A 27,154-nucleotide genomic window follows, 5' to 3' on the forward strand; every position below is an offset into this window, starting at 1 on the left:
GTTGTTACGTCTCCTTTTTCATTTCTAATTCTATTGATTTGAGTCTTCTCCCTTTTATTCTTGATGAGTCTGGCTAATGGTTTATCAATTTTATTTATCTTCTCAAAGAACCAGCTTTTAGTTTTATTGATCTTTGCTATTGTTTCCTTCATTTCTTTTTCATTTATTTCTGATCTGATCTTTATGATTTCTTTCCTTCTGCTAAATTTGGGGTTTTTTTGTTCTTCTTTCTCTAGTTGCTTTAGGTGCAAAGTTAGGTTGTTTATACGAGATGTTTCCTGTTTCTTAAGGTAGGATTGTATTGCTATAAACTTCCCTCTTAGAACTGCTTTTGCTGCATCCCATAGGTTTTGGGTCGTCGTGTCTCCATTGTCATTTGTTTCTAAGTATTTTTTGATTTCCTCTTTGATTTCTTCAGTGATCACTTCGTTATTAAGTAGTTTATTGTTTAGCCTCCATGTGTTTGTATTTTTTATAGATCTTTTCCTGTAATTGATATCTAGTCTCATAGCGTTGTGGTCAGAAAAGATACTTGATATGATTTCAATTTTCTTAAATTTGCCAAGGCTAGATTTGTGACCCAATATATGATCTATCCTGGAGAATGTTCCATGAGCACTTGAGAAAAATGTGTATTCTGTTGTTTTTGGATGGAATGTCCTATAAATATCAATTAAGTCCATCTTGTGTAATGTATCATTTAAAGCTTGTGTTTCCTTATTTATTTTCATTTTGGATGATCTGTCCATTGGTGAAAGTGGGGTGTTAAAGTCCCCTACTATGATTGTGTTACTGTCGATTTCCCCTTTTATGGCTGTTAGTATTTGCCTTATGTATTGAGGTGCTCCTATGTTGGGTGCATAAATATTTACAATTGTTATATCTTCTTCATGGATAGATCCCTTGATCATTATATAGTGTCCTTCTTTGTCTCTTGTAATAGTTTTTACTTTAAAGTCTATTTTGTCTGATATGAGAATTGCTACTTCAGCTTTCTTCTGATTTCCATTTGCATGGAATATCTTTTTCCATCCCCTCACTTTCTAATATGCAGTTTGATGAGCACTTTTTAAAACTGCTGAGAAATAAATTGTGAAATACGTTTTGTAAGAAATTACTAAAAATGGACATTATTAAAATGTTTTGGATGTAATACAAGTAAGAAAAATGAATTTATATGCCATTTCCCCTTAATTTTTATTATTTTCTATATTATTTTGAGGTCAGGAATATGATGAAAGGTTTATATTCCTTTATTAAATGCATATGCAAATACGTTTTAATCTTTGGGGAACAACTAAATAAGAAACATGCATAAACATTCAAAATAACTACATTAATTTTGTTAAGTACCATGTTAAAATGAAACATGGAAATAATGCAAAAGAAAAATGTTTATATTATAAAATTATATTGCTAAAAACTAATTAGTCCAACAACTAGCTTAGGCTTTAACTTAAAACAGGTGGTAGAATATAATCAACATTTTTAAATGAAATAGGATAAAGGTTAACTATAATGAAGATAATTTTTGGTATGGATTTGTGAAAATCATTTTTAAACTTTTATATTGAATAGTATACAGAGAAGTCACATAAAATATTTTTTCTGTAGTTTAGATCCAGTGTAAGTTAAACATTTTGCTCACCCTAGAAAACATTACATTTGAAAGACTTAATTCGTAAGCCTTATAAGCAGATTATAGAGTTTTTTCTTTTGGCTGAATACTTTGAACTTTTATTTGAGTGAGAAAGTGGTACAGTTAAGTATGACATATTGGTGTGGTTTTGAGTTCTGTAAGTTAAAAGCAAAGTTAAAATATTTAATAGTTAACATTTATTGTGCTCTTACTGTGCATTGGTACACTGTGTTTTATCTAATCTAGTTCTTACAGTGATCCTAAGAGATAGGTACTACTTTTATCTTCCTTTCAGTGATGAGAAAACAGTTTCAGGAAATATTTTGCTCAAGTCAGCCCAAGAGCTGTAAACAGTAAAGCCAGAATTAGAACCCAGGCAGCCTGTCTTCAGAGGGTGTATCACTAACCACAGTGCTGTGCATTTCCCACAACTGTGCTGTCGTGACCTTCATCTTGACAAATGAATGAATTTTAATGTATATTTTATGGTATGATAGAATATGATATGCAAGAAAGTTATTAAACATTTTCAAGTGCTTTGCAAAACACTGAGTTATTTGTGATAACTAAATGAATCCTATTAGTTATGCTTTAAGAAAAAGCAACTATCAAAGAGAAATTCTGAAATGGCTTTTAGTTATTGAGTTATTAAAAAATAGGAAACTTAAAATTATTTGTTTTTATTAACTTTTTTTTTTGGTTGGGAGGAATGTGAGATGGTGAATGGATTTTCTTGGTTTTATTATTTGAGGAAATGACTGAAAGGTATAGAGAAACTTGAAGCTCTTAATTGTTTGTTGTAATAGTATTTACAGCAACAAATAGCAGGTTGCATTCAATGCATGCCACTTGTGTACTGGGCACTGCTCTAAATACTTCACATATTACATACATATATTTAATCCTTACAAGCAGTCTATGAGGCTGACACAGTTATCCCCATTGTATAAATTTCAGATTTTTCTAGAATGATTTTAAGTATTAGACTGATTTATTTAAACAACTACAGTCTTTTTTATTTTGTTTTTGTTTTTTTAGTAGTAAATGTTGATTGGATAATTGCAGCAAATATATTCAGGTTATTTTTTAACTTCTGCTTCATATTATGCTGTACCCCCATGACTACACAGATGCCCCGTTTTTCACTCAGTATACAATGACCACACAGGCCTCTGCCCTTTTTTCTTGCCACTACATACTGACCCTTATTTGGTACACCCTGACTTTTAACTGCAATTATATTTCCTTCCTAAATTTCAGTTCATTCCAAGTATTATAATCACTTCCTCTCTGAAGTCTCTGCCAAGTCCTGCATTCAGTATCCCTTGTTTCCTGTTCATATAAATTCCTTAACTGAGGAGTTATTTTTTTCTTGTTCTGTGCCTGTCATGGTTTTTACATGTGAATCCATAGTAATATTTTCTAAATCCATCTTTTATATATGAACTACATGTATATAGCAGTTTTATACTTATTATTTTTAGTAGTATATATCTGATTATGTACAAGAGATTAAAAGAAGTTATTAGCCTCCCGCAATTTAAAAAATATTTAAATCTGTCTTTCATCCCAGTGAGAAAAATATTACTGTGTTTCTTTCTTTCTTCACATCTCACTATTTTTTAGGTTTTATGGCAATTAGATATATTCCGAAGAAGCTTGCGGGTTCTGACTGGACATGTTTGTCAGGGAGATGCCTGCATATTTTGTGCATTGAAGGTAACCTTTTAATAGTTCCGAAAAATTACTATTGTTTCTCAAAAGATTTAATTTTATTTGATAGTTTGGTTTGTTTGACATATTTGGTTAGTTTATTTGTAATTAAAGTTATTGTCAAGTGACTTAACAGTTTTGAAGAGGAATTCTTAAAGTATGACTTATTCAGGTTTATGGATCCATTTTCCTGTGTTAGGAACATTATATTTTTCATTATTTTGAAATAATCATTTAACAGATGTTTTTTGAGTTACTACTGAATTCTGGGCACTGCTGTAGTTACTAAGGATACAGCAGTGAATGGAACTAATAAAAATCCCTGTTCTCATGTAGCTTATATTCTTGTAAGGGAGAAGAAAATAAATAAACAAAATATAAAGTATGTTAGGTAATAATAATTGCAAAGGAGGAAATATACATCAGGGATAGGTACTAGAGAGTGTTGAGTAGCAACGAAAGCCTCACTGAGAAAATGACATTTAAATCACAACTTGGAAAAGGTGATGGAGTGGACTAGAGCCTTCCAGGCAAGCAGGGACACAGCAACTGCAAAGGCCCTGAGGTGGGAGTGTGCGTGACATATTCAAGGAAACCTGACTGGTGGCAGAAGCTTTGTAAGCAAGGGGGACAGTGATAGGAGATGAGCTCAGAGGTAAGGTGAGTTGTGGTGACTTCAAAAATGTCTGCAGATTCTTTTGCACTCTTCTGTTGAAAGGTGGAGTCTAATTCCTTGAATATGGGTTGCCCCTAGTGTTTCATTTCCATCATATAGAATGTGGCAGAAATGAGATTAGGGTAGATTAGGAAAAGTGATAAAGCTTCCACTTGGCTCTGTCTGTTGGGGTGCTCATTCTTGGAAGTGAGTTGCCGTGCTATGAGGAAGCCAAGCTGGTCATAGCTACAGCCAAGTTCCTGGCCAACAGGCAGCACCAACAACCAGCATCAACCTCTAGACACTAGTGAGCGACCTTCAGGTGACTCCCAAGTACCAGCATTCAGACTATTACAGATGACTGCAAGTGGGGCAGAGTTGAGCTGTCCTCACCCAAACTGCAAACTTGTGACCAAAATAAATGTTATTTTTAGTACCTAAGATTTGGGGTGGTTTTGTTATGCAGCAGTAGATAACTGGAACAGGAGTCCAGATTGTGTAGGGCCTTCTAGACCTTTGTGAGGACCTTGACTTTTTCTCCTGAGTGATTTAGGAAGTCGTGGGTTTGTTTTGAGTAGAGGAGTGATATAACCTGTGTTAAGTAAGTATAATATTTGGACTAGATCTCTTTGGCTGCTTGGATGAGAATATATAGAATAGGGACAAAGGCAGAAACGGGGAGTCCAGTATGTATTAGCAACTCATTTATGTCATTGAAATTTTTGCCCAAGAATTTAAGATTTGATTAATATGTTTTCAGAAATAAATATTTCAGTCTTTTACATTCTTGAATATTCTTAGTACACAAACATATACATAATACAGGAAAATAAAAGGTAGTTTTCATGCTTTAATTTGGCTTACATTTCCTAAAAAGGCTGTTTGAATAAGTCACCAAAGGAGGCAATTTTATTTTATTTTTTTTAAATTTAATTTTATTTATTTTTTTATACAGCAGGTTCTTATTAGTCATCAATTTTATACACATCAGTGTATACATGTCAATCTCAATCAGGAGGCGATTTTATATTCTCTGTTTTATATAGTAAAAATAGGGTTGATAAAGAATGAACTTAGATCAGATTACAGTATTGCATTTTATTTACTCTGCAGTAAATTTTGAATGTTTTGTCCAGTTGTAAAAACTAGTTAAATTTTCTAGCTCAGGTCTTCCCACAGCCTTACACATCACCTGCCTCTTTCCCCTGTTTGCGTCTCCTGCCTCAAAACACCTGCGTGCGCGCGCACACACACGCACGCACATGCACGCGCACGCACGCACACGCATGCACGCACACGCACGCGCGCGCACACACACTCTTCACTGTCCTCCTTGCAGTTTCTCAGAGCTGGCTTTCATCTCTGAGTGTTTTCATTATTATTCCTTTTGTCGAGAATGATTTTCTTCCAGATGTCCCTGTGGCTAACACCCTTATTTCCTTTATGCCTCTCCTTAAATGTTATTTTTCCATCAGTGAGACCTTCCCTGACTACCCTTGGTAATAGGTAAGCTCCCTCCCTCTCTCCTACCCGCAGCATCCCTATCCCTATTACATTACTTTATCTTTCTCCCTTGTATTGTATTTCTTTGTTTTTCTCTATTGTACTTATTACATTCTGACATATAATTACTTATTTGCCCTCCCCTCATTACTACAACTAGAACGTATGCTCCATGAGGGCAGGGTCTTTGTTTTCTGGTGTACAGCAATGCCTCACATATGCTAGACAATCAAAAAAATAGATGTTAAATGAACATCAGTCTTGTGTAGGATTAATATCTTAAACATTACCTGGAAAAGTTGACTACCTAAATAAGAAATGACTTGTGAAAATATTTTTCATTTTTTATCATTTGTAATTGTAGCTAAAAATTTTGGTTCTGGATATCTAATATCACTTGGCATCTTTCTTTTTTAATTTCTTATTTGTAAATTAAATTTTCTTGTATCAGTGGAACAGATTCTTGAAATATTTCCTAGCCTACCATATGTTGATCTTAAAAGCAATTTTTTTTTTTGAGATGACATACCCCTTGAGCTAATTAATATAGAACTTAATATGATCAATCCTTATTTGGTGATTTATCACAGCAAACTTTATTTTTTCCCCACTTTCACTCACCTAAGATGATTGTCATAAAACTGGAACTTATTAAAAAGTTTTTCTTGCTTAAATTCAATAAAGAAAATAGAAGACCAGATTAACACCTATAATTTAATGTTCTTGAATGATGTTCCCACTGTTTCAAGTCTAGGGAGTTCCTACTGTTTTATTTGATTATATGTTTATTTTTGTATAACATAATTGTAATTCCTACAGTACACTTTAAGATTTAAAGCAACTTATCTCAAAACTCTTTCTAAACAACTTAGATCATAGTCAGCTAGGAAACGGTTTAAAAATGGGCCTCATCTCAATCAGAATCTCTGAGGATGGGATCTGAGAACTTTACATGTTTAATTCTTATGCACTAACATTTGATTTAGAGGCTGGGGCAACCATTTCTACATATTACTCATAGAAATAATTAATTTTGTGTATGGAATTTTAAAGCAAAAGACTGTTAGTTTGAGTATAGAGCTTGGAGTTTCGCTGTTGAAATGAAATTGCTCAAGTGTTTTTTAGTTGTTGGTGTTAAACTTACTGGTTGATGTATTTGTTGATTCCCAGACAATATTTGCACAGTTTCAACACAGTCGGGAAAAAGCACTTCCTTCGGATAACATAAGGCATGCTCTTGCAGAAAGTTTCAAAGATGAGCAGCGATTTCAGCTTGGCCTTATGGATGATGCTGCAGAGTGCTTTGTAAGTATTTCTGATAATCCTTAAGTCAGAATGGCAGGTGGCATTCCTTAAATTATGCACCTTTTGAGACAAATGAAACATAAATTTACAGCAGTGGAGAAGTATCAGAACTGCTCAGTAGATCCTTGTCTTACCTACCCTTCAAAGCTCAGTTTAAGTCCACATGTGTTTTGTGTACTTTTGCTTTTGATTATTTGTGCTGCTCTAATTTTTCAGAGTTAGGCTACTAAAATACTTTAAAATTTATTTATTGGAGCAAAAAGGCTTACTATATATAAATCATAGCACTTAGGTCGTTCTGTTCCACAGGGTTTACATATGCAACACACTCTCCCGGTAACATTTCTCATGACATGCAATGATTCTCTTTGAAGAGCAGAGGATCTTGATGGGCAGCTGTCAGGGGCGGCAGTTCTGATATACACCTTACTCCAGATTGAGACTCACTCACTGAGGTGGATGTTCTGAGACTGTGTTACCACCATATTGATAAGTAGAGCATTCCTTTGATCAGGGATGTACCTTATATACCTTCTTAAATATGCATGTTGATGTTTAATTGTTTCAATAACATAGATGTCACCTATATTTAAGATAGCTATTTCTTCTCTTAGTCTTATATCTCTTCAGCAAATTCTGTAAATTCTTTCATCAGAAACCCTTTTAAGGTTTGCCTCGCCATGTTATTTCCCTGTCACCATTTCTGTTTAGCTCGGGCCTCTACTCTCAGCATTATTTAAGCCTCTTTACTAGTGTCCTTTTAATCTATATCCTAAGAGTCTTTTTTAACAGCCACCATATTAATATAATTTTTTTCAGATAAATGCTTGCGCTTCAGATATTTCTGTGATTCACATCTGACTCTCTTCTGACATTTAAGGCTCTTTAAATTTAAACTCCAGTTTATCTCTTTGCTTCCTTCCTGAATTTTCCCTTCTGGTGCGATAGTTTCAGTCCATTCCTCAAACATGTCTTTTAAATTCCTGTTTTATAGCCTTTGCTCAAGTTCCTGAAATATTCAAAACTTTCCTAATATATTATTTGTTAAAGTTCAACGTAAGTCACATCTACTAGATAATGCATCATCAAAGCACCCCAATCCGTTCTCCAAATTTTTGAAGAATTTATTACTCTTTATAGAATTCATTTGGCATTTATGTTTTTTTTTAAATGAGCATCTCAAATGCTTAGCACACTTGCCATGTTGACTAAAATATGACAAAAACAATACACACAGTCATGAAATATGCTTTCTGTACTTCTCATGTTTATAATTGCCCCACTGCTTAAAATATAAATGGATATGTTTTGTACAATACTGAACTTTATAGTCTTACTTTCACTTAAGTGAAGTATACTAATCCATGATATGATTATTCATGGGATATCTAGACATCCAGGCTTAAATAATTGAACAGTTATAAATGTCCTGGGGCAGTGGAGGGGGAAGTTAACTAATTAAAATAATCCATTGGTTAAGTTTTGGTAAAAAGGATAATTTGTTAAAGAAATTAATACCCCTTATTGATCTATATTACAAATCCACACTTTCACAAGAAGTTTGTTGACGAGCAGATTACTTGCATTTGGGTTGTTAGTGCAGGTATTATAAGCCTTTATCATTGATGTTTTGATTTAAGTTTTATAGACTATCCAAATGATCCAAGTAGGATTTTTTAAAATTAATTGCTTTTTCTCAATGTGAGAATGCTGGGAATATAGGAAATCTTGTTTTCTAATATTAAATTCTAGATGTCAGCCACCATGAATTGATTTTTTACATCTTTATTAAAATCATGTTGCATTATAACGTTTTGCTAAATTTTTTTAAAAATCGAATGCTGCAAAAGGTGAATAATTGAGCAACATTTGAAGGCTCGGTTAAAGAGGGAAGCTGAAAAGCTGACAATGTATGTGGCACTTCTAAGCTTGACACTTTGGAAAATACTTAGATTTTTCAATTTGTAAAGTTAAAAAGAGTTGTGTTTTGAAGTGTCCTATGCAAGATTTGCAACTCATTTGTCTTTTAATTTTTAAATTAGGAAAATATATTGGAGAGGATTCATTTTCACATAGTGCCAAGCAGAGATGCAGACATGTGTACCTCTAAATCTTGTATCACTCACCAGAAGTTTGCTATGACTCTGTATGAACAGGTGAGATGGCTTAACTGTTTTATTAGAGACTATATTTATGTTTTATGATTGATAAATTAGACATATATTTTTACCCGCAGTGTGTGTGTCGTAGCTGTGGAGCATCCTCAGATCCCCTGCCCTTTACAGAATTTGTGCGGTACATTTCTACAACAGCCCTATGGTAAGAACCTATTAAAGCATATTTACCAAAGATGTTAGTCATGTATGTGATCACATTGAGCCTTTATTTTATGAAACTGTAACATATATGAATATCTACTCTCTGAGATTAACAAATGTGCTACCATCAGGGGTACTAAGTGATGTCTATCTCAGTTGTTTCTGACTTACCAAATATAGATGTCACTCAGTGAAATGTACAAAATATTAGTCAAAATGTATATCTATTTATATTTATAACAAGTTTTTGAAACCGTGAAGGAGAGCTTAAAATGACAAGTTCAAGGGTAAATGGAATTGTACGTGATTTCTTCATTTTTGCTAAGGTGTTACCTTTGTAGTGGCCATGTCTCCTGTCGGCTCCACCATGTCCCTGCATAGTGATGGAAGCTGGGGTAAGCAGACAAGAAAGAAAAAAGTGAAAATAATCCTCTGTTAGGTTTATTGCATTTAAGGCCGTAACATTCACCTGAAATAAAAATTTGCCATGCTTGTCTGTCCCCTCCCTCCCTAGCCATGAAACATCAGCTTAGGGATCCAAAAATGATCTCTAGACTTTACATAATAAGAGTTGTTTGAACACGGCAAAAGATATTTGAGACTGTAAATATTTGATGTATGATAAACATTGAATGAGATCATAAATGTTTGCAGATACTTTAATACAAAAGACAAAACATGGATCAATAATTATCAATCAGAATACATCAGTACAGCAGTTAGTTGCTAAATGCTACCAATATTTTTATCATTGCACAAAGTGAATATTAGGTGCTCATCCATTTCATTGTATTATTAAACTTCCTTGATTTATTTTGGATATAGTACATTATTTCTTAAAGATCATTGAATATAGCAAGTTGGTAATTTGGATATATACAGAGTTGGGAAACATCGATTTAGAGGAACATTCTTTAAACTTCAGTCAGTTGTAGTCAGTTTCACTCACTTTGTATGAAAAGTAGGGTGGTGTTTGAATAAGGATAGACCGCAAATTAAAAGCTGTAAGACTTTAAGTCTACTTTGAAACTCTTGTGTAAAATGACAGTGCTGTGAGACAGTATCTTAGGCAATAAGAATTAGAGTGCCATCAGTCTCTCCCTGGTCCACGCCATGAATTGCGAAAGCCCAGAATTTGAATTCTAATTATAATCTCTCTCTTTTTATTGGTGATAAGTATTGAATACCAGTTGTTCAATGCTTACTGTGTTCCAGGCTTTACATAAATTGTTGCTTTTAATCTTAACAAAAACTTTTGTTGATCAAGAAATAGGCTTAATATGATTGACCTGGTAAATGGATGAATTAAGATTGAAACCCAGATCTGGGTTCATTTCAAATTCAAAATGTATCTGGTTACCCACTACTCTGATGCTGTCAATTTTGTAAAAAACCATTATGTGAATTTTGAATGAGCCTGTCAGATTTAGTGCTTTCTAGTCTACTTGTGAAGTGCTTTAGAAGAATTGGTACTTTTAGTTGTTATTGAATATTGTATATTATTTACCATTGAACAGTAAAATATATCCAGTTCTAGGACAGTTAAAATTACTATTAAGTGAAACCAGAGCACCACGAATGGAAACTAGTAGGCGTATTGAGCTTACATTATATATCGATTTGAAAATGTTTAAATAGTTGTTTAAAGATACTTAATACCTTGATATGTAAAAATTTGACTCTAGGAGAAGTTGGATACAAAATGGCACTGATACCCTGACTAGACTCTAGTGAAATGGTTAGTAGTCATAATAGGAACAAAAGGCACAAGCCTCGTTTAAGTAGCTTTGGTTGTGACTTCTGCATTAATCAGCAAAGGGTCTTTCTCTTAGCTGAAAATAACTTTGTTTATGGGAACTTTAGGCCAGAGAGGGAGCCTTTCCTAAAGTTTCTTGTTCTTGTTAGGCAAAAGTTTAAACTCAAGTCCCTGTTTGTTAAGTAATAATGTAAAAGAAATGGTTAACTTAGAATTACCTTCAGATGGAACATCTTACCTCATTCATCTAATTCCAAACAATGGTATGATTTCATGTTATTTTATTCTGTTCTTGACCTAACTTTTTTCATCATAACCTGCCAAATATCATAATTTTTCATTTCATGGAAATTTACTTCACAGTTAATTTTTCAAACAAAATTGTGTTTTAAGACAGAAAAAATGATCATACCTATATTGATAACTTAGTATTTTTGATGCAAATTTACTGGATATTTTTTAAGTTCATAGGCCAGATTTGGGACTGCTTCTTTCTTTTGTAGCAATGAAGTTGAAAGAATGATGGAAAGGCATGAACGCTCTAAGCCTGAAATGTTTGCAGAATTGCTGCAAGCAGCAAATACAACTGATGACTATAGGAAATGTCCTGTAAGTATAATTTGGAGAACATTAGTGTGCTTCTGTATTTGTAAATTTGAAATTAGACATTCAGAAATTACCATGCAAATATTAATTATATCTGGAATTAATTTGAAGAATTTATTTTTTCATTGTTTTCTTAGGTAACTCTTTATACCACGTGAGCTCTTATTTCTTTAAAAACTTGTAACACTGTGAAGGATTTAAGGTAGCATATGTTGATTAAGTTCTGAAGTCTATCATTTGACTAAAGAGAGAATTTCTTTTTTGTTTTTCTTTAAATAAACATTACAGATGGTATTATTATTAATTATTTTCTTTAAATAAACATTACAGATGGTAACATTATTAATGGCTTCAAGGGCTTTATATCTGCTTTTTTTCAGTTGAATTTTTGTTTTAACAGATTTACAAAAATACCAAAGAAAAGTGCTTTGATTTAAAATAAACTTTATGTTTAATCAATAATTAAGACAAATACTTTGCTAGAAGTCTGTTTTAATATGCTGAAGAAATAAATTTCTGATACATGTTAAGATTGTTATTGCATAATACAAACCTGTATAAGGCATTACCTGTGGTATATCTGTTTTGATAATTTCAAAAGTTGTCTTTTGTGTTTTTCTTTAGAGTAACTGTGGCCAAAAAATAAAAATTCGGCGTGTTTTAATGAATTGCCCAGAGATTGTTACAATTGGTTTAGTCTGGGACTCTGAGCATTCTGACTTGACCGAAGATGTTGTTCGGAATCTCGCAACACATCTTTATCTTCCCGGGGTATATCAACTCTTTTCATTCTCTTCCTTTTTATTTTTAAATTCCTCTAAAACATCTTCATATATTATAAGGCACTTTGTTTTTCAGAACTAAATTTTCTTTCTAAAGGAAATAATTTGCAGATGTAACTCTGATAAAGTTAATCAAATAAGGCTAACTGGAATGCCTTTCTTGCTTAGACTAGGAATGGCTTTCAGTTACAAACTAAACCATCACTTGCTCTATCCCTGTATCACTGTAGAGTGATGATATGATACTATATGCGTGTGTGTATGTGTTTGTGTGTGTTTGATAATGATTATAAATATAAATATTAAGCTAGAAAAATTTAAGATTTAAAATTCATCTACAGCTCTGATCTCTTAATATGCTTTTTACTATCTTAATATATTTTGAATTGGTTTATATTACAATTAAACTTTTAAATAGTTATCTTGAGGTAGTATGTTTAATGTATGTTAAAATATGTGATTCAATCATGAATTATCAGGAAATGTGTAATTTACCTCACATTTTGAGTTTATGTATGTAAAGTGTCAATTCTGTGTTAGAGATACTGTGCTACTAAACTAAGTTGTAGTAAATACATTTTATTGGACTTAATGTTTCTTGTGGACTAATTGAAAGTAGTAATTCTGTTAACAGTGCAATGTGGTGTCTTTAGTACTAATATAATACCAGTTTGGGGCAGTATGCATGAGAAATATTTTTCATAGAGAATCAAATGCATGACTCATCAAATAGTTCTTCCTCATTTTAAAAAAGATACAGTATTAAATATACATTATTTTTAAACAGCTTTTTTATAGGGTTACTGATGAAAATGCCAAAAATAGTGAACTTCACCTTGTTGGCATGATTTGCTACACTAGCCGACATTATTGTGCCTTTGCTTTTCATACCAAGAGTTCCAAATGGGTATTTTTTGACGATGCAAATGTGAAAGAGGTAAGTGACGCTTTACTAACTGGAATATTTATTGTGAATTTTACTTTTTAGGAATAAATGATAAAATAATGAAATAATTATATAAAATAATTATTATAGTAAGTATTTATATAATCATAAGTGAATTTAATTATAATAGCATCATTAAAGCCCTCCAGTATTAAAAATTAGAAAGCCAAATAGATGAAGCAACTACTTTAGACACCGGAGGACAGGCAGTTGAACAGAAAAAAGGGAAACCAACAAGATGAACCCTACAGTGATCCCTGCCTACTGCCTAGAGGTAGTTTCTGGATTGCAGTGCAGCGAGGGAGAACCCAAACCAAGCCTAGTAGTCTCACTGAGTTGAGGAAACTGAACTTAGAGTTCAGGGAGGCCAAGATGGCTAAAATTTGCTGGACAGATTACCAGAAAGAAAGCTGCACAGAGGGAAAGTTCTGGAGATTGGGAGAGGGATTCCCTTTAATCTTTGGCTGAATAGTAATCCACCGTGTGTAGGGTAAATGAGCACAGGGTGGCAGAAGGGAGCACTGGAGAACAATTCCCTAAACTCATACAGGCCTAGAATAGTTTGCATCCGTACTAGCAAGAGTGGATACACAGGACATCAAGTTGGATCCTCAGAAAAGTATCACCTTAATAGTGGGGCTAAATTATTCCTAGACTGAAGATTGCTCTGGACCTGACATAAAAAGCTTCAAATGATGCCTTCAGAGGACCGAACTGATACCATATAACATAATGTAACACATAACTACATGTCAACAGTTTAAAAGGAAAACAAAAATAGTTCAATAGCCAAAAATGTAAAATTCAGTGAAATTTCAATATGCCATTTCAAAATAGCATTCAGTAAAAAATTACCAAATGTACAAAGAAGTAGGAAGACATGACCCATGCCCTGAAGGAATATCAGTAACAACAGACCTTCTCTGCCATTTCAGTTCTTCAAGTCACATGAAATGGGGTGAGCAGGCAGAGTAGGGGAATGGAGCACACCTTCTTTTTTCTCAGAAACTTCATCATCAGCACCTCAGAAATGAGGGTTCATGCTAATAACTGATCTCGGAGGTCAGTTCTAGGCCAGATCTGATATTAAATTGCCTTAGGAAAAAAAAAGACCAAAAATGACAGAAGTAGACATATCAGATAAGAAGGTTAACACTGCTGTTTGGCTATAGGGAGATTTATTAGATAACAGTTAGTAAACATGGACCATAAAACTAGATGATAAATTGGACTTTATCAAAACTTTTGCTCTTCAGTAAGGTACTGTTAGGAGAATGAAAAGACAAACCATAGACTGGGAGAAAATATTTGTCAAGCATATATCTAACAAAGGCTATATTCAGAATATATAAAGAACTCTTTTTTTTTAAATTTATGTATTTAATTTAGTTACTTTTGGCTGTGTTGGGTCTTCGTTACTGCACGCGGGCTTTCTGTAGTTTCGGCGAGCGGGGGCCACTCCTCGTTGCGGTGCGCGGGTTTCTCGTTGCGGTGGCTTCTCTTGTTGCAGAGCACGGGCTCTAGGTGCGCGGGGTTCAGTAGTTGTGGCACGTGGGCTCAGTAGTTGTGGCTCACGGGCTCTAGAGCGCAGGCTCAGTATTTGTGGCGAATGGGCTTAGTTGCTCCGCGGCATGTGGGATCTTCCCGGACCCGGGTTCGAACCCATGTCCCCTGCATTGGCAGGTGGATTCCCAACCACTGCACCACCAGGGAAGCCCAAGAACTCTTAAACTCAATAATAAAAAGACAAATCAATTAAAAAGTGGGCAAAAGATTTGGACAGTTCACCAAAGAAGATATATGAATGGCCCTTGAAATGATATTCAGTACATCATTAGGCACAAAGGAAGTACAAATTTGATTCACAATGAGATTGCATTACTCACCTATTAGAATGCCTAAAATTAAAAAGACTGACTATACCAAGAGCTGGCAAGGTCTCTCGTGAGGCTGATGGAAACGCAAAATTGAGCAATCACTTTAGACAACAGTTTGTCAGTTTCTTATAAATTTAAACATATACTTATCATACAACCTAGCAATTCCACTCCTGTGAAAGCATGTATCCATACATAATTTGTACTTCAATGTTCGTAGTAGTTTTACTCATAGTATCCAAAACTGGAAACAACTCAAACGTCTATCATCAGGTGAATAGATAAAGAAGTTGTACAACCATACAATGGAATATAATAATCAGCAATAAAAAGGAATGAACTAGTGATACATGCAACAATGTAGAAAAATATCAAAAGCATTGCGCTACATGAAAGAAGTGAGACACAAACAGCTAAATAATATGATTCCGCTTATATGAAATTCTAGAAAAGGAAAAAAACAAAGTGACAGAGCAGACCATTGGTTGCCAGGCATTGCAAAGGGGTACAGGGACAGTTTTGGAAGTGTGGATTACGTGATTGTAGACATTTATCAGAACTCACTGACTTGTACAGTGTAATTGGATGGTTTTATTTTATTAACTTATACTCAATAAAGCCGGTGAAAAAATTGGGAAATTCATATTCTAAAGTCCACACTTTGCTTGAATTACTTAGTACTTTGATATGGCAGTTTATTAAGAAGTTCCATCTTGAGTTCAGTATGCAGCAACATTTTGGCACTCCTATTTTGCATCCTCATAGTTTAAATTGTCAAAATTTGAAGGAAGAACTGGGTAGTCACTCTCTGAGTTTCAGGTTTGTTTTGTTTTCAAACTACTCTGGTTCTTCAGGTATCTCAGAATCCCAGGTAAAGAGGGTAAACAGTTAAAAATGTGTAATTTGAACAAACTCCTCAGAAATTTTTTTAAAGACCCCTTCCTTCTCTAATAAAAAGCTAATATTCTAGAATGCTTTGGTTTTTGTTTCATTGGTTTGGTTTTGTTTTTAAATGAACTTTATAGAGGTAGAATTTACAAACATTAAAATGCACCCATTCTAAGTGTATAGTTTGGATTTTGACAACTGTATACATGCCTTTGTAACCTCCACAATCATTGTATAGAACATTTTCATCACTCCAGAAAATCCTGTCACGTCCCTTTACTGTCCCCAACCCTGGGTCCCAGGAAATCATTGATCTCATTCTACAGTTTATGTGAATGGTCTCTTACGATAGACATTCTCTGTGTTTGGCTTCCTTTGCTAGGCATAATATCTTTTTTATTTTTTTATTTTTTTCAAGATACTTTATTTATTTATTTATTTATTTATTTATTTATTTATTATTTATTTTTTTTTTTTGCGGTACGCGGGCCTCTCACTGTCGTGGCCTCTCCCGTTGCGGAGCACAGGCTCCGGACGCGCAGGCTCAGCGGCTATGGCTCACGGGCCCAGCCGCTCCGTGGCATGTGGGATCTTCCCAGACCGGGGCACGAACCCGTGTCCCCTGCATCGGCAGGCGGAATCTCAACCACTGCACCACCAGGGAAGCCCTATTTATTTATTTTAAAACAGGTCACAACACTAAGCTTCTGGCCCATTCTGCCAATGCACAAGCTACAAATGCTCGCTTAGCAGCTGAGGGGCACACTTTAGTAGCATGTTTGAAAAGTGAACAAAAATCCATGTAAAACAAATGTTCAAATAGTTTCCATAGGAACACAGATAAGTGTGACCCCATCACCTAGTCTTACACATCGTTGCATCTGTGCCAACCCTATTTACATAGACATCTCAAAACTGGCAGAAATTAAGTTAAATGGTTCCCCCCTCAAACCCTTAAATCAAGCTAAACTCACAGTTAACAGCTCCAAGCATGGTATCTACACATTAATATGAGCTGAAGCACAGGCTTCTGGGTGCTGTTTCATTCCACTCTCCCAAGCACAGGACACAGGCAGATTGCCAACATCCTGCTCCTCTACTCCGAGCGGGAAGTCGTGGTTCTGGATTTGCTGCATCAGTTGCCATGTTGGCCCTGCCGTCACATAGTAGATGGTCAGTCTCTGGAATCCACTGAAAGTAGAAGCAGCAGCGACAGTGTAAGCACCCACGTTTTCAAAGAGCATCCAATCACCCACATGCATCTTGGGCAAGTTACAGCGCTCAACAGTGCGATCCAGTCCATCACAGGTCGGTCCCCGGATGCTACATGAATAATACTTCTCATCTGGTTTGGGTCTCTTCTGCAGAAGAGGCCTCATGTGTGCATGATCAAAGAGGATGCAGTTGAATGATCCATATACTCCATCATTCACATAATACATAAATGTCTGTTCACGCAGCTCATCTTCATCATCAGAGCCTGTCTGTTCCTTTAATACGAGTTTTTGGGCAATGATACTAATTGCTAGCGTGAAAGCTGATGCAACATAGTATCTTCCTGGCTCAGCTATGATTCTCACTCCAGAGTCTGATGGAAAATACTTGTCCAACGCTGGGTTGATTACACTGGTGATCTCTTCAAATTTAAGCTTTACATCCTCAGATCCAGGAAAGCCACCACCAATATCAAGCAGATACGTGTTGAAACCAACCTCAGCTCCCATGTCAAAGACACGGTGGGCATCAGAGATGGCCTGCATGAAGGTCCCTGGATCAGTAGAACCACTTCCCACGTGGAAGCTGACACCAATGACATCAATAGCTAGCTCTTTCGCCGGTTCCAAAAGAAGCCTGCTGGTTTTGAGTGTGGCACCAAATTTGACGCCGAGGCTATAGGCTGCTTTGGAGTCATCCGTGGCAATCCGCAAAACCAACTTGGCCTTTGGATGTGCCCTGGCAACTTTCATCAGCTCAACTTCACTATCAAAAGTCATCATCTGGACTCCATTATTGGCAGCATATTTAATCTGAGACACTTGTTTTTAAGGATTTGCATAGAAAGTCCTCTCTGGAGGCACCCCGAGACTCTGTGCCAACTGGAGTTCACTGTTGCTGGCACAGTCAAATCCTGTCCCTGTGGCAGCTAGGGTCTTCACTATGGTTCTGCTATCACTGCATTTGACTACATAAAAGGGGGTCACCCGAGGAAGAGCTTTAAACCATCTCAGATGTTTCTTTAGAATGTCTCCCAGGTCCGCAACATAGAAGGCATCCTTATCGTCAGAAGAAGAAACTTCATTAATTTTTTGGTCCAGAATGTCCTTGGCAGTAAAGCCTTCATCCAAGAAATGGCAGTCAAACTCTTCATTACTAAAGTTGTTCATGGTTTCTTGATATCTTTATGGGAAGCTAAGAGATGAAATTTAAAGAAATTATGCCAGGTTTTCACAAAGGCAATTCTCCAGGAATTCCTAGTCCCACCGAAGATGTGTGTGCCCTCGGTGCAGCAGTGGAAATGTTGTGACAAACGCGCAACCTGCTGTCCACCTTAGAGTGCACGGGCGCCGCGGGCAGACCCCATGGAGACGAGACGCCGCCGCCGCCACCGAGCGAGCAGGACTGCCGCCCGGCCCGCCGGAGTCCCCGCAGCCCCCATCAGCCGCCTCGCTCCCTCCCTCCCGCGGAGAACCGCCGGCCTGAGCGCTGGCAGAGGGGCAGCAGCGGCGGGGGAGCCTAAAGGGACTGACCGGCATAATATCTTTTAATATTCATTCATGTTGTGTGTATCAGTGCTTCATTTTTATTGTTGTGTTACGTTTTATGACTGTTTAACAATTTATCCATTTACCTTTTGAGGTATGAACAGTCTTTGCGTGAACATATTATTTTCTATTACGCTCAAATAATACCCAGAAGTGGAATTTATGGGTTGTACAGTAAGTGTATGTTAAACTTTACAAGGAACTGGCAGATTGATCTCCAGAGCAGCTGTACAATTTACATTCCTGCCAGCAGTGTACTGGGAGTTCCAGTTGCTCCACATTTTTAGCAGCACTCCACGCTGGTAGTCATCCTAATGTTCGTTAGACCTTTTAATTTTTATAAATTTATTTATTTTTTTGCGGTACGCGGGCCTCTCACTGTTGTGGCCTTTCCCCGCTGCGGAGGGCAGGCTCCGGGCGCACAGGCTCAGCGGCCATGGCTCACGGGCCCAGCCGCTCCGCGGCATGTGGGATCTTCCCGGACCGGGGCACGAACCCGTGTCCCCTGCATCGGCAGGCGGACTCTCAACCACTGCGCCACCAGGGAAGCCCTCGTTAGCCCTTCTAGTGAACGTATAATGTTATCTCACGGTGGTTTTAATTTGCATTTTCCTTATGATTAATAATGTTTTGAATATCTTTTTATGTGCTTATTGGCCATTCTTATGTCTTTTTGGCGAAGTGTCCAGATGTGTTGTACATTTTTCAAATTGGATTATCTTATTAATGAGTTATAGTAATTCTTTATTCTGCTCACCAGTTCTTTATTAGATGTCTGTGGCTTTTTCTTTCTTTTTTCCTCCATTTTCTTAATGGTGTCTTTTAAAGAGCAGAACTTACTAATTCATTTTGATGAAGCCCATTTTATAGTTTTTTCTTCTGTGATTTGTTTGATGTCCTATCTAAGAAATTTTTACCTTCCCCAAGTTTGTTAAAATTTTCTCTTTGGGGCTTCCCTGGTGGCGCAGTGGTTGAGAGTCCGCCTGCCGATGCAGGGGACACGGGTTCGTGCCCCGGTCCGGGAAGATCCCACATGCCGCGGAGCGGCTGGGCCCGTGAGCCATGGCCGCTGAGCCTGCGCGTCCGGAGCCTGTGCTCCGCAGCGGAAGAGGCCGCGGCAGTGAGAGGCCCGCGTACCACAGAAAAAAAAAAAAAAAAATTTTCTCTTTTGTTTTCTTCTATAAGCTTTATAGGTTTTTTAAGACTCGTTCTGAGTTAATTTTTGTGCTTTTAGTGGAATGGTGTCAACATTTTTTCAAATTGCCATCCAGTTGTTCCAGCACCATTGTTGAATAGACTCTTATATTTCCCCATTAAATTGCTTGAAGTCTTTGTCAAAAGTCATCAACATGTATGAACAAAGCCTTTAAAAATTTGATAATCTAGATCTTGATATAGAAAGGGTACAGTCTTGCCCATCAGTTTTTTAATGATAATGTTTATATGATTTTTAACTAGTTACTAAATAAAATAAACTTAATCATATAGTATGATGAACAGTTGAACTGCTAGTGTCTGAGTGTCTTTAAAATTTTTTAATATACAAAGTAATTCAGTCTCTGCCTTTTCATGTAACACATTGATTACAAGGTTTGGTTTTGTTTCTATTCATTTGTAATTTTTTAAGGTTGGAACTAGATGGAAAGATGTGGTCTCCAAGTGTATCCGATGCCACTTCCAACCACTGCTTTTGTTTTACGCAAACCCAGATGGCACAGCAGTTTCCACTGAAGATGCGCTCAGGCAGGTCATCAACTGGTCACATCATAAATCTGTTTCAGAAAATATAGGTAATTGTTTAAAAGTTCTTTTTAGTGTTTTTCTGTTATCACAATCACACTAGGAATACTAATATACTGAATATGAAATGAATGTTGAGGATAATTTAAAAATTTAGTTTCAGTAAAGTGTGGAGTTCAGGAAAATTCTAATACTTAGAGCTAGTCTTTATAAAGAAACCTTTCCTCATCTGTGGCCTCAGAAGCACCTTCAGCAGCCACCCATGACTATGGTCACACAAACACAGGAGGGGATACTTGGCTGGTAGCTCTTACTAGCAGTAAATATTGAGATTTAAAGTGAGTTAGTACACTGGAAAAGTCCAAAAAAAGTCCAAAGCAGCGAGGCCTTTTTTTTTTTTTTTTTTTTTTTTTTTTTGCGGTACGCGGGCCTCTCCCGTTGCGAAGCACAGGCTCCGGATGCGCAGGCTCAGCGGCCATGGCTCACAGGCCTAGCCCCTCCGCGGCATGTGGGATCTTCCCAGACAGGGGCACGAACCCGCATCCCCTGCAATGCGAGGCCATTTTTGAATGCCTTACAAAGCATGTAGAAGTCCTTAAAAGATGTCAGTCCTCTAAGTTTTTAAGTAATTTTCTCTATGTTATTAAAGTGTCTGAAAAGATAATTCAAATATCTCTTCTGCTGGTGGAGAGGAGGAAGGGGATTAAACATTTTTGTTGGTCTTTTTAAGGATGTGAAAAGCTCTCAATTCATAAGTCGGAGAATTCAAAAGAAAATGGATTTGGCGATCAGACAAAACAGAGAGAAAATCAAAAATTTCAAGCAGATAGTATTTCATCATTTAATCGGAGCCACATTCAATCAAGTGGCAGCAGAGGAACAGGTATGTATTTAAATTGTAATTTTTACATTGTCCTTGAATAGTTAAGCTTCCCCCTCTCTTCACAGTTAAGCTTCCTTCTTTCTTCACTTACTGAATCTAATGCTTGGTAAGGACCAAGAGGAGAGTCCTTAACTAGCTTTCCTTGGCCATGAAGAGAAAATAAAAAGTAGAAACAAACTTTTGTATTTTGACTTAAGCATTTCTCCAAGACCTATAGTTTTATTTGAACAGTTTGACGCAACTAGTGTTTGAGTTTCTCCATGCACCCAAGGCTGTACATAGTAGGGTGGAGGCAACCTGGACTGTCACCAGAGAAAGCTATGATACGGCCTTTCCTTCAAGGAGTTAATTGTTAACTTGTAGAGGAAAAACATTTAGTTAATAATTTGGCTCATATGCCAAAATTAAATGTAGTATTAGTGAATGCAGCAATAGTTTGAAGTTACTATAGTTGTAGTTTATTTTTAACCTGATTTTTATTCAACTTTCTCTTGTTATTATCATTCCACAACTTTAATTTTCATAATCCAAGATCTGTGATTAGGGTCCAACATGAAACAATCACAGCATGATGTACAGTTATGGTTTGGAAATATGCAAAACTCTAATTGGGTGGACGTTGAGGATGATTTTGTAAGGAACTTCTAAATATATTAATGAAATAATGTCTAACCCTAAAAGTAACCTATTTAATCAAGGGTGATAAGATTCAGAATTAACAATTACCATTTATGATAAATGCTTTTAAAAGTTCTTAATGGAACTTTTTCCATTTTATGTATTATTGATACTCTTAGATTAAACCATTATCTATTTTTCAAAGATACCTACTTTTACTAGAAACTGTGTATGTGTTTAAGAACACAAACACTGGAGCCAGGCGATTTGTGTTAATAATCCTGGTTGTACACGTACAAGCTATGTGAACTTGGGCAAGTTCTTAACTTCTCTATGCCTCTGTTTCCGAATCTAAAATGAAGATAGTAATTGTACCCACCTCAGAGAAGTATTGATAAATGAGTTTAGATACTTAGAATAGCGCCTGACACATACCACTCAGTTACCTTTAGCTCTCATTATTTCAAGAAAAGTTCTCTTGTTTTCCTTTACATTCGCTGTAGAGCTATACATGAAGTTTTAAAACACAGCTTGAATCTCTAGTGTCAGCATAAATCAAATTGAGTTTTTAGTTAAAAATAAAAATGATTTCATTGTATAGTTTAATCTGTATTTTGTTAATATATAGCATCTTAAATTTTAATATAGTTCACTTTGTACTTTTATTGAGCAATTTGAAAAATGATCTGTATCATTATTAAAGAAAGGTTTCTTTTACAGTTAAGTCAAGTCACAATGACCAAAGGGAAAAAATAAAAGACATTTCCAGAGAATGTGCTCTAAAAGCCATTGAACAGAAAAACTTACTTTCCTCACAAAGGAAAGATTTGGAAAGGGGACAAAGAAAAGATTTGGGCAGACATAGAGGTAACTTAAGAACTTACAGCATTCATTGGAAAAGGGGCAGCTAAAATCTTATTTTAAAGCTAAGTTTTATAATTTAATACAATTTAATATAATTTCTTTATACATTATATATATTTATTTAGATATTATGTATCTTAGTATGATTTCTTTAATATACCTATTAAACCTATAAATGTAAAGTTTTCCTAGTTCTTATTCAATTCTATCCTGGAATACTTGTGTTTTTTATGTTTCAACTTTACTTTTAACTATAAATTCAGTTCACCCATATGGTACATTCAAATAATAAGGAAGGTTATAAAATTAAGTGAAAAGAACTTCTTTTCCTGCAACCCTTGACCTTCACTCTGTACCACTAGTTTCCAGTTCATTATGAGCATGTCTTACTTTTTATGGTTTTATGCTCTTTTCTTTATGGACATAGCATAATTTAACTGATATTGCTAGACTTTAGAACTTGATTTAAGATTCTTGCTGCAGTGAAATCCTTTCACAGGTACTTTTTGCATACAGCCAGTAGCATAAAATTCTTTCAGAATAATTGCTGGGTTTAGGGTATGTTTATTTATTTTCAACTTTGGTAGGTGTGGCTCAGTTGTCCTCCTAAAATACTTGACAGTCTGCACTCCCACCAACAGTGATTAGATGTCTGTTTCCAGCAGCAATTGGTTTAATAAATTTTAAATCTTTACCAATATAAATAGGTGGGAAATATTTTTATTTTTATGGTTTTTATTAATTATGAATGAGATAGAATAGTTTTTTTAAATTGCTTTAATTATCTTATCTACTTTAGAGATCATTTTTTAAAAATCATTATATAACCATTTATGTTATGATTTACTTATTACTGTTTAACATTTCTTCTCAAACAAGGTATTTGGCTTGTGACTAAAAAGTGGCTCTGAAGAGTAGTTCATTTGTATCTTTATTTACATATTTATTTTTAAAGATTTGGTTGATGAAGACCTTCCACATTTCAAGTCTGGATCACCTCCTGCCCCAAATGGCTTTAGACAATACGGGAATCCACATCTATATCATAGTCAAGGAAAAGGACTGTGTAAGCATGACCGAATTGCCCATCAGAGTCGAGCTTCTGCACAAACATTAAGTTCAAGTAAATCCCAGATTCTTGCTTCAGGAGAGAAAATAACTGGCAAATTTAAGAGTGACAGTGGTACTGGATATGATACAGACAGTAGCCAAGATTCTAGGGATAAAGGAAGCAGCTGTAATGGCAGCACTAAAAGCCGAAATCGAGGTTGGAAACCTATGAGAGAAACATTAAATGTCGATAGTATTTTTAATGAAAGTGAAAAAAGGCAGCATAGTCCAAGACATAAATCAAATATTAGTAACAAATCTAAATGTAGCAAAGATCAGAGTTTTAACAGTTGTCCAAAAGAGAATCCAAAGCAAAAATGTTTAATGACTATATATGAAGATGAAATGAAGCAGGAAACAGGAAGCAGGAGTTCCCTTGAATTTAATGGAAAAGGAGCAGAGAGAAATAAAGCCCTCAAAGAAACTAAAGTTCATGGTGACACCTGGCAGATGCAAAGGACAGAGTCTGGATATGAAAGCAGTGATCATATCAGTAATGGCTCTGCTAATTTGGACTCACCTGTTATCAATGGAAATGGTACAGTGATGGATATCAGTGGTGTTAAAGAAACCGCATCCTTCAGGTAATACACAAGTTATATGAATGATTTCCCCCCACCATTCTCTCTTTTTAGTTATTTGAAGTAACTTTCAAAGGTTGGGGTCAGTTAAATGAAAAGGAAAGAGCTTGAGCTCAGAGTATCCTGGGGTACTGCAGGTTATTTGTTATATCAAGTTTCTATTTTTAATAGTTATTTCTTGATTCCAAAAATAACAACTGTTTGTTTTGGGGAAATTTAGAAAGTAAAATACATTATCATTGTTGCCACTAAAAACTATTGATGTATGTATACTATAGGTTTTAAACCATAGATTTAAATTGGTTTATCTCAGTCATTAAGCTAATTGTTTAGTTCTTCAACCTAGTTAATGTTCATTATCCCATTTCTAACATCTGTAACTCAGAACTGGGGTTATTTTCTTCTGTCACAACCCAGTTCCATGAAAGAGATATTTTTCCTTTAGCAAGTATTAAAGAATACAGCCAAATAACTAAGTTTGTGTTCAATTAATTCTTAATTCTGAAATCATTTATTATATTACTGTTAGCAGTCTATTTGCACTTCTCTGTGTAACGTCTAAAACATGTCCACCACTTAGGTCAATTTAGCCACTATTTCTGCTCTTAATCGATCTAAAGCATCTTAATTTGTTGTTAGCTGGTGTTTTATTACATTCATTATTGAAAAGCCAGATTTGCAAAAAGCGACTGCTCATGTTTTACCGAAATAATCACTGTAATAAAGACTTGGGAAGCTTTTTTACTTTGCAGGGTAATTTCATAATACTTCTTCGAAAGGGGTAGTCTAGGGTATTAGAAAGATCAGAACTTTGTAATCAGATAGGCTTGGATTTTAGTTATTGGGCAAATTAATTTGACTTTCACAGCCTTAATCTCCTATTGAAAAATGAGGATAATAGCTCCTTTTAAGTATTTTAAGTTGTGAGATGTAAATTAATAATGTACATTAATCCCTTAGAACAGCACATGGTATATAATAATTGTTTAGCAAATGTTATTTCCTTTCTTTTTCTTGGGGTAAACTAAATAATAATCCATTATAGCTGATGTGTTTGGTGTGTGTTTTATTCTGTCTTCTAGCAACCAGATTAAGACAAGCAATCTAAACATAGATCGTATGAACTGTACCTCCCAACAGAGCAAAAACTACTTGGAAGGTAAAAATTTTATTTAAATGTGTTATCATAGTAGCAGTAAAGAATAAATCATGGTATTACGAGTAAAGAAGCTAAAGACAGTCCTGTTACTGATAAGTTTATGAGTAAGGAGGATGGAGGCTGGGAGAGTTTATGCTTGAAGTCTTAAAAGATGGGAATAGCTACTTCAGGGAATAGGAAAAATGGGAAGTGTGTCGGTCAGGCTAGGCTAGGTTCTGGGCTGTGCAGTGATAACAACTTGAAAATCTCCGTGTCTTAGTACAAGCTTGTTTCTTGCTCACAGCACGTGTCCTGTGAATGTCAGCATGAAGTCTCTTCCTAGTAATCACTCAGGGCCTGAGGCTAATGGGACTCCATCTCTACCAGTACTTCTCTGATCATTGCAGTACTGGGGGGAGAGGAGATTGAAGGGGACACAACGTAGTGAGTCACGTGTAAGCTCTTAAAGCTTTCAACCCAGAAGCGATAAATGTGCTTCCACTCACATCTGACTGGCCAAGGCAAGTCTTAACAGCCAGGCCTAATTTCAAAGAGGGTGGAAAAAGGTAATTTGCTGGTGCACTGCAATATGTAGGAACAGTCCTAATGTCTACCGCAGGCGTTAAGGACAGATAGAAAAATTGATAAACAGCCTGCTAGACAAGTTCACTTTGGAAACAATAAATATGACATTATTATAGGTGATTTGTTAGCAACACATAGCGGCCCAGAAGCAAAGAAAATTAGATGTTTGTATACAGACTTCGCATTGTTACTGAGAGGCGGTTATACCTGAAGGATTTGGAGATCAGGGATCAAGGAAGCTGATGAGCAAGGGGATTACTGAGGTTGGAATCAGAGGCGTTGTCTTCACATTTCAGAGTTCCGAGGATTAGCAAGGCTATAGTTTTTCACGATAAAAAATAGACATGGGGCTTCCCTGGTGGCGCAGCGGTTGAGAGTGTGCCTGCCGATGCAGGGGACGCGGGTTCGTGCCCCGGTCCGGGAAGATCCCACATGCCGCGGAGCGGCTGGGCCCGTGAGCCACGGCCGCTGAGCCTGCGCGTCCGGCCGCAACGGGAGAGGCCGCAACAGTGAGAGAGGCCCGCATACCGGAAAAAAAAAAAAAAAAAAAAAATAGCCGTGAAGAACACATTTTAAAGTTTGTTTTAAGTCTTTATCATCCTTACGGCTTTTGTGGAGATTATTTTTCAGGTTGCAGATATTGAATATGATTAAATGTTTAATTATTTTGTTTTCATCAAATGGTATAATATCAGAAGGAAACACTTATATTAAGGAAATAACCTTCCTTTCCCATATAAAATGTCTCGCCTGTTTAAAAAATCTGATAAAAGTCTGGTAACCAAGTATTACAGGAAACAGTAAAAGGCTGGCCAGAAATCAACAGCAGAAGTCAGTAAAAATTGAACAATAACTGCAAGTTCAGTGCTCTTTATAAAATGATGC

At 35.9% G+C, this 27,154-nt stretch overlaps 2 protein-coding genes across 6 annotated transcripts in view; one reads left to right on the forward strand and one right to left on the reverse strand.

Moving 5' to 3' along the window:
- The window catches only part of USP53 (ubiquitin specific peptidase 53), a 72,224-nt gene that overhangs the window by 28,342 nt on the left and 16,728 nt on the right, over positions 1-27,154 (forward strand). For 3 of the 5 annotated variants that reach the window (XM_024119372.3, XM_055086202.1, XM_028492238.2), the window contains 12 exons: positions 3,266-3,358; positions 6,681-6,815; positions 8,858-8,971; positions 9,052-9,134; positions 11,393-11,498; positions 12,120-12,266; positions 13,065-13,214; positions 20,378-20,540; positions 21,221-21,373; positions 22,712-22,858; positions 23,811-24,549; positions 25,629-25,705. In XM_024119372.3, the coding sequence (XP_023975140.1) occupies positions 3,266-3,358; positions 6,681-6,815; positions 8,858-8,971; positions 9,052-9,134; positions 11,393-11,498; positions 12,120-12,266; positions 13,065-13,214; positions 20,378-20,540; positions 21,221-21,373; positions 22,712-22,858; positions 23,811-24,549; positions 25,629-25,705 (2,107 nt within the window). Of the gene's footprint in view, positions 1-3,265; positions 3,359-6,680; positions 6,816-7,188; positions 7,271-8,857; positions 8,972-9,051; positions 9,135-11,392; positions 11,499-12,119; positions 12,267-13,064; positions 13,215-20,377; positions 20,541-21,220; positions 21,374-22,711; positions 22,859-23,810; positions 24,550-25,628; positions 25,706-27,154 lie in introns of those variants that run through there. The other 2 variants (XM_024119375.3, XM_007124129.4) reach the window with 2 other exon arrangements.
- LOC102992541 (ornithine decarboxylase-like) lies at positions 16,987-26,727 on the reverse strand. Its single transcript, XM_055086203.1, has 2 exons — positions 26,614-26,727; positions 16,987-17,985 (listed from the first exon to the last, which is right to left on the reverse strand). Exons 1-2 carry the CDS (start codon positions 26,701-26,703, stop codon positions 16,987-16,989), a joined length of 1,089 nt encoding a protein of 362 aa, XP_054942178.1. The 5' UTR covers positions 26,704-26,727.

The sequence above is a fragment of the Physeter macrocephalus genome, chromosome 7 (genome assembly GCF_002837175.3).
Source record: "Physeter macrocephalus isolate SW-GA chromosome 7, ASM283717v5, whole genome shotgun sequence".
In the NCBI taxonomy this organism is placed as follows: Eukaryota; Metazoa; Chordata; class Mammalia; order Artiodactyla; family Physeteridae; genus Physeter; species Physeter macrocephalus.